General features: G+C 36.1%; 1 protein-coding gene across 4 annotated transcripts; it reads right to left on the reverse strand.

Annotated features, from left to right (window-relative positions):
- Nucleotides 1-1,078: 1,078 nt before the first annotated feature.
- Nucleotides 1,079-12,747, reverse strand: Septin4 (septin 4). Of its 4 annotated transcripts, none has more exons than XM_076121894.1 (8): nucleotides 12,184-12,747; nucleotides 8,960-9,151; nucleotides 8,630-8,888; nucleotides 6,893-7,043; nucleotides 6,495-6,660; nucleotides 5,622-5,778; nucleotides 3,865-3,949; nucleotides 1,079-3,346 (listed from the first exon to the last, which is right to left on the reverse strand). In XM_076121894.1, the coding sequence occupies exons 1-8, from the start codon at nucleotides 12,191-12,193 to the stop codon at nucleotides 3,260-3,262; spliced, it is 1,107 nt and encodes a 368-aa protein (XP_075978009.1). In that variant the 5' UTR covers nucleotides 12,194-12,747; the 3' UTR covers nucleotides 1,079-3,259. The 4 variants fall into 4 exon arrangements, with proteins under 4 accessions (XP_075978009.1, XP_075978006.1, XP_075978008.1 ...); XM_076121891.1 differs by lacking the exon at nucleotides 12,184-12,747 and adding an exon at nucleotides 10,463-10,879; XM_076121893.1 differs by lacking the exon at nucleotides 12,184-12,747 and adding an exon at nucleotides 10,547-10,878.
- Between the last annotated feature and the right edge of the window lie 571 nt (nucleotides 12,748-13,318).

Consider the following 13,318-nt stretch of genomic DNA (forward strand, 5'->3'; position numbering starts at 1 on the left):
GTCCAGTCGTTTAAGAGAAGTTCAGTGACATACACACTTACAGAAGAAATATATATATAAAGATATCACCAGCAGGATTGATTTATTTTTAATATAGCTAAAATCAGTAAAGTTGACATTTAGGCGTAGGTGTCTTATTCCTCGCCTCGACCCCCTTATGTTATGTAATTTATGTTGTGCTCTATTAGAGAAACATTTTGTACACTTTACATTTATCGCTCGGACATCTATAGAGGAAACTGGAACCTTTGGAACCTTAATAGGTACTTACACTGTACATTTTAAAACGAACAATGGATACTTACCTACATATTTTATCACCCGATAGCTAATTTGGCACCTCCCACGCAAGTGGTCGCAGGTTCGAATCCGAGAGAACACACCAATATGAATATCTCGGTCCCGCTCATTTCCATCTGAAAGAAAAGAGACCTAGATATTGCCTCGCGAGGCTGCTCGGTCAGTCAGTACGCGGCTATTTACTTTTCGAAGTTATGTGTGTATTAGAAATTATTATCACTTGCTCTAACGATGAAAGAAAACATCGTGAAGCTTGCATGCCTAAAATTTGTTTAATACATTTATTGAGAGGATGCAAAATCCCCAACCTACACTTGGCCAGCGTGGAGGGCTCAAGGCCTAACCCCTCCTCCTCGTTTGAGAGGAGACCCTTGCCCTGCAGTGGGACAGTAATGGATTATAAAAACTGCTAAAAGACGATCGCACTGATCACACGACAAATGGCAGTCAATTCCAATATTGTTTGTACATGAATCACCACAATCTTCATCTAGGTGGGTACTTACCTGCGTTCGTTGTATAAAGTAGAATGATGAAAAGGTTTTGTATGTGACTAGTCACAGCAATGGCAGACTTATCAGGGAGCGGAAAGGGTAGATAGAAGTATACATATTTTTTTTGCTAAATTACTTTAAGTGAAGCTTTTGGCTGGCGACCTCTTGCGAATAATGTCTTCCGCCCGGACCTCTGACGATCTTAGACCGCCACTGGTATCTAGTGTTGTTAAAATTGATAGGTTAGGTATCATACCTTTCCTCGAATAAAAATAAAACACTGATTATTTAGGTAAAGTATCAATTTACTATTTTAAGTCAATAATATCAATACAAAATTCATATTATATTTAACGCTTTGGTATACCTAGGTAGGTAGTGTCACATAATGTTCGCTGGTTGTTAAAATTATATTAAGTAGTTATTGTGTTATAAGTTTCAGAAAATAATGATTGTAGTAATTAAACTACTTCTTGTTAAGTGCTTGTTATGGTTATGGATGATTTACGGTATGATTTTGGTACCTTGTATTTAGATACAAGGATACCTGTGTATTTTATTACAGCATAATATAACATTTTATAATGGACCGATCACATTAAGTACACAGTGGTGTATTTTTCATTCTTGCATCCACACTGAAATTCACAGGACCAATATTATTATTCATTTCGTAGTACTGTGCATTAAAAAAATATTATAGACAGGTTGATGATTTACTTTACGAATATTTCATACTATATTCAAACAGACCTTTTTATGGAATATTAAGCATTTATAAAAATATAAAGAAGAGCCACTGAAGTTTTCAGGAGAGGAGAAGCAAGATCGGAGTTAAAGGACGCAAGTGCAACCTTAACGGCTTCCCGTGATTAACACCGATGTCTTTGACGCATTTTATGTACTTACTTAGATGCTGACTTAGTAGGTATAACATGTTATAACTATTAGTTGCATGATGATACTCAAGTTGAGTTTGTTCCTTGTGGAAATTTAACATTTAGTTACATATGTAATGTTATTTTACGTTTATAAGAGCAATAGATATTACGTATATAAAACAAATTGTAGTGCTTTAGTAGTTACGAGACAGCAGAGTCAGCAATTAAGAATGAGATACACAACTACTTAGTTAAGTAGGTATCCATTAGGTACTAACAAATAAATTTTAATGTGTCAGCTTGAATAGAACATTACAGGGTTTGTGTAGGGATCGGATCTAAGTGCCTTCTTAACGTCTTACTATGATGCAATTTTTAGATGATAATTTTTAGATTTAATATATTCTAACCGATTCTAACAGATGGTTACATTATTTATAATAGACCGAAAGTTAACCTTACAAATCCATACAAATCTCATAAAATGGTGTAACAACTATCTATACATAGGTAACATAAAAATATTAATTATTATATTTTTATAAATCAACCTTATCAATTTATCTAATGAACATTATTGCAAATTTTTGACAAAACCTACATATTCAATAGGCTGTAGAAAAAACAAAAAGACTTACATTCATTATATAAAAAAAATTGATCCAAAATACTGATGAATATTATTAGATCTATGCTCGGTAGTGATTCGATGTTGATGATATAATGCTGGCAGGCATAAGTAGGTACACCAAGTTGGTGGTTTTCTTCCACCAAAAATGGCAGCGGCGCGGAAGTCGCGCCTATCGCGCGCGTTCCAATTTTGTGCACATCAATATAGACATAGCACACGGCACTGACGACACACCAATCACGGAACGTAACAGTTCCTTCCTCATCGTGCCGCGTCGTGTTTGGTGAACTTTGGTGTGAGGAACTACTAATCTCTGCATACCTAAATATAATGAGGACTAATCTAGTCCACAATCAACATCCACAAACGTAGTGGTCATGCATAAACAAAGTAACACTCCTAATTATCTATTAAATAAATCTTTATATTGCATTCTTTGTAATTATTTACTGTAAAATTAGTCCACCTTTGTTAACTATTGTATAAAAAATCTAAATTCATCCCAATTTTCTAAAGAGGTTTTCATCATTTATTTATCAATGATCGGATACTCAGTGCTAATTTACCTGAAATGGCGAAAGGTTATTTATTGTTTTGGATACATAGGACTGTTTCAGAACAATGATACATCAACTAAAAAAATACAATGCTGATTGTCTCATCTAATAGATCCCGAGACAATCAGCACTATTATATTATCTAAGGATCTATTGGACTATGCCTACCAAACTCAAATCACAAATGATTTCACGAGTTATTTGTCATCACGCCGTTATCAAATAATTTCCGATTTCCTGGAAAAACGTTAATGTTACCACTGTATCTACTTATTTCCTCCCGCCACGTCAAAGTCAGGCAAATTAGCACTCGGTACCTGCAGCGATCACTGTTAATTAATTTATGTGAGTAGGTAATTTTAAAGCTACGCTAGTACCTACTTTGCAGTCTATTTTCTATACATCTATAATACTGTCATGTTTTTTATCGGAAGCTTTGAGTTTTTCTTGCATTTGTGTTAACATGTCTTGCATGCGTCGGATCTGTAATGAAATAAATAATTTGTGTATGATTATCTAAATTTTGAATTACTTCTTAAGTGTGTAGCGCGCTTGTATTTCAATTTGATAAAATTTTAAACATCATAATAATTTGAACGTGATTTTCAGCGGCTAGTAGAGTCAAGTAGAGATAACTTGTAGAATCGCGCTACACACTTAGGGTACATAATTAAAAGAAGGATGTTTTACCTATAAGAAGGGACAAAATAATGGATAGTTGGTACGGGGTATCTAAGAAGATAACTTCGACATCTAATTATAATTACCAAAATGACGTGACGTTCTGCACTTGCCTTTAGTAGACATACCTTCGGCTCTATACTGTTTAAAAACATGAGGTATATTTGTATACAGCTAAGCGTAACAGAAACAAACAGCGCGTGCGTGCGTAAGACGCACAACATACACACTGCTACTAAATATTTTGTAACTGCGTATTTTTGACTAAGTACTTAGATTAATAAGTATTAATTAAAAGTTTATAAAATTATATAAATTACCTCTTCGTCTTTTTGCAACAATAAGCGATCCGTGTCAGTGATCACTACTTCGTTGTTGTTGCCCATCGAGTCCCTCTTCAATTTTCTGTAAACAATCAAATAAAACATCATTAACATATTCATTTATTAATTAAACAAATGTCACGCCGGAGATTTAACAATATTTAAATAGCCCTTCAATATACATATTTTTAGCTATTCGTAACGGGTTTAGAAAGGTCACATCAATATACATTTCAATTACAAGTTCATACATACTAAATGCGAAAAGACTTTTCCCCCGACCTAAAATATTACATACTCGTAAAAATGGAAAACTGTGGATATGATAAATCCAGTTATTTACATAAGTAGAGCATAGTTAAACCGTAGAATCCCAATAGCCATCCATTAAACTTTTTTCTAAGAGTAATACCTATTGTCCTCGACTGTTTGGCATTAGTCGAGGACAATACTCTACTCAGTATAATAAATAAACATGTTTGTATAATTATTTAAAATTCAAAAATATATTACCGATCAAGTCATACAGGTTTTGGTCATTAGCTTTTAATATAAACGAGTTTCACATTTTAACGTATGAAATGACAAATCACATTACCAGTAGAATTCGCTACGTATGTGATTTATAGTGGTTATTGTTTCAAAAGTTGAGACAATTCCGGGTAGAAAAACGGCAAAATGCTCTAGGTCTGTGACTGACTGTGACCCAAGTGGGTCGTTAATGTGAAAACGTCGCAGGGTCTCAGAATTTTACTATTTTCTTTTCGTCCAAAAGTAAGTAGTTAACGACCAGTCAGTGTCATGACACTGAGATAATCCATTTAGCTTTTTAAACAACTGGAAAAAATGTTCTATTTATAGAGTAAGTATTAATTTTGATGACAAAATAACACCTTGGTAGTCTAGGTACCAAGATATTGTTTCTATTTTCGAGACAAATTTAACCATGAATAAACACATATAACACAGTGACTAGATAGAATTTACCGATTAAGAGGTTGCGAGTTCAGAATCCGACTCAGTGAACCCCTTTTATTTAGCGCGAGCAATTTAGCTTTGTTAGCGAGGTCAACAAGAACACTATTAATATAACTAATGTGAATAGGTCATCTCTATATTTTCCGCGGTTACATTGTATAAAAACACAGAATTAAAACTAGTTAAAGCTTCTTGTTTTATCTTACGATAGAATAATAAAATAACACAAAGATTAATTTCATATTTCCTAACGGTCATTTTCAATGCCTTATCTTATCTATCTGTTCTCAGTTTATTAACTAAAGACAAACATTATCTATCATTTTACCGTTACTTAGGTTTTTGTAACCCATTCACGGATAGTAATTCCAATCGAAATCAGTTAACGATAGTTCATTTTGTCGAGATGGGTAATCAAGATAGCTTACTTGAAATACCTACCAGTAATCTTTGACAGAATATTGTAACTGGCCGTAAGTGAATAGAAACACCATAGAACTTTAAGATCTTTTAAATCTCTAAATAGGAAAGCAAAGATTAGAAGCAAGTTCTTAACATCAATTTGGTTAGTTACATTTAGTTGGTGGACTAATCTTTGGCCGGCTCCACATATTGGTCCCAACCAATGTTGAACTGTAGACTTGGTGAGGCTAACACACGTTGGCTATTTTGTAGATCCATACGTTTGACGAATAGCGTTAGGGCCTATTCTGGGGTTAACGTGTGGAGCCGGCATTAAGTTGTATGTAAAAATAAAAACGATAACGTAAGATTACCCTCGTTCCCGCATGGCATGTTGAGATATCTGCGAGATGCACTGCGCCCGGAAGTTCTCGTAGTGAACGTCTTGCGTCACGTCTTTCAGGTCTTGCATGTGTGTTGAAATTAGCATCGTCCGTAATTTTGTGAAGTCCGAGTGTCGCGGGTTTTCAACTGTTTAGACAAAACCAGCATAATATAAGTACACGAAGAAAGTCCAACCTATTTCATCGATAAATAACCAAAAATTAGGTAGGTATGTTTGTAGTTTTACCGATACGCTTATGTATAGTTATGTATAGGTTTTCAACTGAAAAGGATGTCATTATGTCATAGGATATAATGTAAATCTAGTGCTGGACTAGAACGGTTCACAATTACATGAATCCGCCTTATCAAACAATCTAATAATCGGACTACCGTCGGATGTGGAAGCAATTTACTGTGTTTGTCGTTGTGTTGTCCCGTTGAATACAATTGGTAAACAATGCTATGTGATGTCATTAGAGTAGTTTAAACTCCGGCTATTTCTGAATGACTTAAAAACGTTACGAGGCGTTCGTGCCGATTACAGGCTTAATAAAATTTTAGTAGGTAGATGTGTTTTGGGCTAAAAAGTAATTGAGAGCACATGCTGGGTTTTTTAGAATCGTGGACATAATTTATACTCTGAAGAAAGCGCTCGCGACAATCACTGTGACACTGCAAGGATTAGATCTCATTTGAAATTAACATGTCAGGTTAGTACCACGATATACCATGAATCTAAAATCCCGTAGACTATTAAAAAACAACATTGACTAACTTTGTATCTCTACACGTTTTGGTTGCAGCTACTTTTCCTCTTAATATTCATCAAGGTAGCCTACAAAATGGTCCAACTAACTCACCATCGACGATTCCCCAGGGATACTGGCGCCCACGCACCCGTTTCCCGCCCACTTCTAACACGACATCCGAAGCCACTACAGCGAAGGGGGCCGCTGCTTTTAACTCGCGGTCTTGCTGTTTAAACTCTTCGTCTTCATCACTGTCACATTCGGGGAACTGATAAACCTAGTAAAAAAGAAGTGAAAGCTCTATGTAGATAGCAATAAATTTAATAATATCAATTTTATTTTCATTTTTATATAAGTAGGTGAGTAAGTAATTAACCCCCGGTTTCTGAGGTACATATAGCGGTAGTTTATCTATTCAACAGCGTCAAAACTCATATAAAAAACGCTTTAGAATAGATAAACTACCGCTAAATGTACCTCAGAAACCGGGGGTAAATCATATAACGTACTTGTATTTGATGTTCCTCCAGATCGTTAAGTATGCGCATCTTGAGCCGCTTCACCTCCGCGGCAGTGAGTGTGTCGGCTTTCGCTATCACCACAACAATATTTACTTTGCGGTGCAGTCGTTTCATCATCTCCAAGTCTACATGCCGTAAGCTGTAATAATTTGAAAATCAAGACCATTATAATTTTATTAAGAGCCTAAATAGTTTTTGTGAGTTCCATGCCCAAAGATTTAACGAGAGCCTTTTAATTAACAAAAAGTAACCTGTTAATCGATATTTGCGGAAATATCTTGAGAATTCTTCATAGAGCTAAAACAAAAATATGACATGTCCAGAGAAATTAAATCAGTTTCAAGCATAATTGACTATGGTACGTCCATTGTCCATTTCCCTATCATATTTTTTTAGACAAGTCTCTTATTAGCTATCAAAACTTATCCGACCAATAATTATGTGTCGGTATCTATCGAAGACCGTAGCCTTATAATAACAAAGCGCTATATAAATATTGATTACCTTAACAAAACGGTTACTTTAAGTAACAAATAAATTGTAATAGAAAGCTCCGATAAATCAATGATCGCTCAATGACTATTATTATGAACCGTGATAGGATGAGAAACAACATGAAGGGGAAATGGTCGTCAGACATCATAACAGTTTTAATAGTCGTCTCGTCGAACTGATATTGATCAGTTTATTGCTAACTATCACATTATAATATGTAGTTATTGACGCTGTAAAGTGCTAAACGATCAGTGGTTGTTTTTTAATTACGGTTGGCGTGACTTTTTATCTTAAAACCTTTTACTTATTTGACTCCAATTCGTTTCTGTATGGCTATGGCGTGTAGAGCCGACATAATATGAATCATAATAATGTTATTTAAAGGTATTTAGGAGCATTCTACTAAGGTTAGAGTTCAATAAACGAAAGTCAATCACGCTACTGAAACATTAACTAAGTTTATTGATTTTTACTATTTATAGTGTGCCGGGGCTTTACCTGAAGTTAATATAAATGCATTTATGTTATTGTTTCCAGACCTATCTATAGGAGCTGATAAATGTAGCGATGGCAACTGTGATAACATTTTCGGCTATCGGACAAGTTTTGATAACCATTTGTAAGTTTTCTTTACAAATTACTTAATTAACGTTCAAAAGTATCCCAGTGCGCAATATGCAAGAATAAGATTTTAGCATAATCGTTTCATAAAGAAGTACAGAAAATAACTATACATTGGTAGGTCACCTGCCCTATCAAAATAACACATCGCAAACGTGCATTTAACTAAATTCGTGGGATTTATCTTTTGTTTTTGATCTTTGTTCTATTTGTTACGCTCACAACACGTGTGCTTCCGCCGCGGTGCTCTATCACTGCGGCCCTGACCATAATTGACCTAATAAAAATAACACACTCCTCCGAACACGTACACTAACACATGGGAGATAGCTATACTGTTCAAGACACCGTCTAATGGGAGAATTGGGACGGTTAGTGTGTGTTTGTCACAAAGCCTAGCTCTACGCAGTTACGTAGAGTAAGTAAAAGCTTCACAGCAAATTGTTCAATTCCAAATTATACGCCTCATTACACATGATACGTTGTTCGTCTTCGATAATTTCCTAAGTATCTATTTGACAACACAATGACTCCTAAAATAACACGAGAACAAAAGAGAAAGTTAAGAGTGAAATGAGATAGTCGGTATTGTAATATAAAATGTGTTACCTATGGGCCCAAGGCGGAACGAAATAGAGGCAGCAGTGCACTCGATTGTCTTGCATGTGACGGCGATTTAATCCACTTTCGTCGGTGAAATATTGTCTGAATTGTTCATCGATGTATGCAGAGCAAACCCTCCACGAGTCTTCGCAATTAATGGCATCTCCAAACCCGGGCGTGTCTACTATAGTCAACCGTAATTTAACACCGCGTTCTTCTATTTCCATGGTCTTCTTTTCAACAGTTGTAGTTTTTTCTATTCTGTCTGTAATTAAATCGTTAAAGGTTAGCACCTTATCAAACTTTTTACTTGACCACGAGAAGGATCTTGGTTACCTTGGACGTCAGGTATTTTTCTGTTCTTGTAAAGGTCTCCTAAGAATAAACTGTTAATAAGTGTTGATTTTCCAAGGCCTGATTCTCCAACAACCATCAGTGTGAAATCAAACCCTCGTTTTACTGATTTGCGATGCACTTGTTCAGGCAGGGTCGCGAAGCCGATGTAGTCACGCTCACCACGATCACGTTCTGTCAAAGAAAAGTTTAAATTAGTACAAACGCCAGCTCGGTGTACTTTGTTGCGTTAATCGAGCCATAATTCAGTAGCTATCCATTACAATTCCGTCAGAAGTTTTACAAATGGCTTAAGTGATTTACTGTTACAGCAATTTTTTTAGGTAATGAAAAATGAATGTCTTGGCTTCTGTTTATTTATGGGCATATTGCACACATAAAGTAAAATAATATAGAGTAGTATTTTCTACGATGGGCAAGTTGTGCATTTGGCTGTACACGCATTGTTTTGATTTTATTACTATCTTCTTGAGGCATAAAAGACATTTCAGCCATGAAACTATAAATAATGAAAAAATGTTTGCACACAATACTATTTATGTTGACATAATGATATGACGGAAGGCAAGCGTTAACATTAATTAGTTTACAGAGGTGAGCAGTTTATTATTCTCTTTGAGTACTAGCGATTAAGGTATGAGGCTGTTTAGCTTATAGGAAGCAGGGCATCGCAACGCGCGCACCGGAGTGGAACACGACTGGTTCCCTCGGCGCTCGTTGTCCAGGGACAGCGGCGCGTGCGCACCTGATATTGAGGACGACTAGCGGAAGTGACAAACGTGCTTCTCACTGAGCTACAATGAATACCTACACACTATTTGATGTTGATCTGTTATGAGCTACGTCACGGCACGACCTCCTAATTATGCAGACAATGAGCTATGACCACCCAAACTCAATAAACGTATTGAGATGAATCGAAGAGAACCTTAAAATTCCGTAGGAGAGCTATAGAGAAGTTTTTAGCTACCAACTTGTTACTTAATAATATTTAATAGTGTAATAATCTATGTGAATGTGCACATATTTTTTGTCATGTTATTGTGAGAGATGGCTGATGATAGTTTATAGCTTTTATGATCTAGGTGCCTCCCACGATCTTATGTGTAGGTACATTGTGAAGACAATACATAGGTAGCGCTCATTAGATCAATTATTATTTTCTTATTAGACAGTGTTGAGTATATACTCTTATTAAAAATTGAAAAATCCTAGTTCTATGTATTGTTATTGTCAGTGGTAGAAATGATTTCATTGTCAATTGTGCTACGCGATGTTTTTATTACGGTTTCTATAAACAAAAGCGTAAGAAGAGGCGGGTATGTAATAACTAATGTTTTTTTCTTATTTTTTTTGTTTTCATGTACTGTAAGTTATTTAAAGGAATCAATCCTTGAAAAATAAATTAGTATTTAATATAGCAAAATGCGGTTATTCTTAAAATGAACTGAGATAAAGTTCAGGATAACTTATTTATTAACTTACGAAATTTTAAAACATTTGGAAAGGGCGTTAATTTCTTGGTATCATCTGACTTTCTTTCTTTTTCCGAGCTTGCATCCTTCTTACCCTTATCGCCAATGTTGATATCGAAGATGGCAAACGCATCACTTTTCTCCATTGTTTGATTCAGCAAGCCACAGTTGTTAGAGATTTTAAGAATTTAGGGAATCTGTCCGTGCCTTCAATGTGTATTGTTGAGAAAAAAATCGCGGGAATTAGCGTCACGCACGTATGAGTTCGATTGTATTTCGCGTCACGGTAGACGGTGTCGGGCGCAGTTGTAAAGACATCGAATACGCGAGATGTAGGAGTACACCGGTACGGAAGGTGCGCGCACGGCTCTACGGCGGCGCGTACGTTCGCCCTGCGCGCGCGCCTCTACCAACTGACTTCAGCCACATTCAGCTGAGGATGACAGCGTAATCTTGCGTCACTCATTATCAAATATACTAAATTAGCTCATTATTAGGGGCCAGCCATGTTTACACAAAATATTGTTCATGATTTTGGTGTGGACTACTTCATGCTACTTATAATACTGTTGAGTCCCACCTGCTATGTAGGTAACTATATAAAATCTGTTGAATTATGAATCATGTTTAGAGTAAAAACGACATATGCCTACTTAAATTGCTATATACTGTTTTTTTTTATAAAAAGATTTCGAAACGAAATCCTTAATTTACTTTGAAGTACAAACTAATTTGGGTTTTGGTGGATTTTTAGCATTTTAATAATACACCTGTAACCAAAATACGTAAATAAGTAAAAAATATTATGACACTGTATGGGCTGAAGGCATAATCCCTCTCTTATTTCGCAAAACGGCTTATACTCTGCAGCCGACCGACAGGACCTAATGGATCACTATGTTAATCCCTGAAAACAGCACCTAAAACTTTTTAACAGTACTTATTACATAATCAGCATAGCTAAACTGTAATCTCCATGCACCTGTAGCGAAATTAATGTCAGTTCTTAGAGCGAATCGTAGGACGTTGCGATAGAGTCGCGGCGTTCATCCGGTGACGCAACCGCCATCTAAGCATGTTGTGTCTACGTCGAGATACTTATTGTAACGTGTGCCGTTGTGAACTACATTCAAGACACTTTATTGTAAATCTTGGTCCATGGACTAATCTCAGCAATCCTACGTACTTTCGTCAATAGGCTACTACTTTAATACGTATATTGTAATAAGCGCCGTATAAGGGACGGTTTTGTAAATATAATGTCACTAGTTCTAGAGCTGAATAAAGCGCAGGTGCTCTGTCAAGCAGGTGTAGGGGCTGAATAACTGCGGGCGGGAATACCTAAATATAGACTACATAAAGGTATATGCATCGAATAGGTGTGTAATCGCCGCAAGGGTAGACTTCTAAGAACCAGCCCTTCTCGGCTAAACTGCCAGGACTTTCTTTGTTTACTTTAATAGTATTACCACCTTTTGACTCTTATGCTTATAGATTTGACGATATTAAAATACTGAACTAAGCCTATTTGGAAAGGTAAGGTACTCAACTTTGTCAGCTTTGTAATAAGTAGGTACTCAGGTCAACGTCGCAATCAATACAAGCGGAGACAGGTAGAGTCGCACGTAAAGCAGCTACTCTCACTGAGATATATGGAGATATTGCTCCTATTTCTAACTTAGATAGGATATGTTTTAGTATAAAAACAATAACTGGACATAAAACACTCACCCATTGTCATTTTGCCGGATTATAATGCGTTCGATGATATTTGATAAATTTTAATTCATTGTTCGAGGATAAAATATATTTCGTATTGTAATATCAATTTCAATACTATATATTTATGTTATTATTTCCTCATTAATATATTTATAATATTAGGTACCTAAATCGTAAATATTTAATCTAACAATTACACCTAAGCTAAATATTTCTAAGCCGTCCGATTAATTTTGTGTTTCATTAAGTTTCACACATCTGTCCGTAAATTTCACACATCCAGTTCACCAAATTTTTTATCGTCCAGAAACATGTACACTATTGCGCAATAGTTTTTTTTTAACTTTATTTCACGTAAAATATCACTGCAGTTTTATCGATACGAAAATTACTCTACGCTAACATCTAAAATTACAGCAAAACAATATATTCGCGCGACACTAAACATAATATATCACGATACTAATCCTAAAAATTGTATAATCAAAAAACAGTAGAAAAATCGAAGAAAAATAAAATCACATTGTTTGTGCGCCGTCCTGTGCGTTTAATGTTACGTAATGAGAGGGTCCCGGGCCGAGCTCGTGCCCTCCGAGGACACCCCTCTCCTCGCCCCTTTGTTTGGCCTTGCGCGTGGCTCTGCGCCGAAATGTTGCGCCGTACAACTGCAAGCCCTCTCAGCTCAGGGAGAGCACATTTACTTCCGCGCGCGCATTCGAGGCAATTTCAAGTAACCGATCGATAACTGATGGAGCACAGCGCGCCTGCGCCCTCCTCTCCTCTAAAGCTCGCTTCTCAAAGCTCTTGACTGCCCCAGATGCATAACTATTGGCACAGAACGTGGCCTACTCACATTCAAGGTCGTATTTTTTATCATAATTGAACACACATTGTTGGGCATATCAGATTTCCACGGAATATAATCATGATGAAAATCTCTGTGAGTGAGAGAATGACAATGGTTTTCGTAGAGATCACGTGTAGTTTTATAATCAACGACGGAAAATTAAATGATCATTCAAACCTTATTTCAGTTTCTAATCTAATACCTATGTATTACATATAAGTCACTTCGGCATATGCACGTCCACTACAGGCAAGAAGTAGTCAGAGCCTGAACCTTAATAACTTATTTATTTAAATC

This window comes from Anticarsia gemmatalis, chromosome 13, assembly GCF_050436995.1.
Source record: "Anticarsia gemmatalis isolate Benzon Research Colony breed Stoneville strain chromosome 13, ilAntGemm2 primary, whole genome shotgun sequence".
In the NCBI taxonomy this organism is placed as follows: Eukaryota; Metazoa; Arthropoda; class Insecta; order Lepidoptera; family Erebidae; genus Anticarsia; species Anticarsia gemmatalis.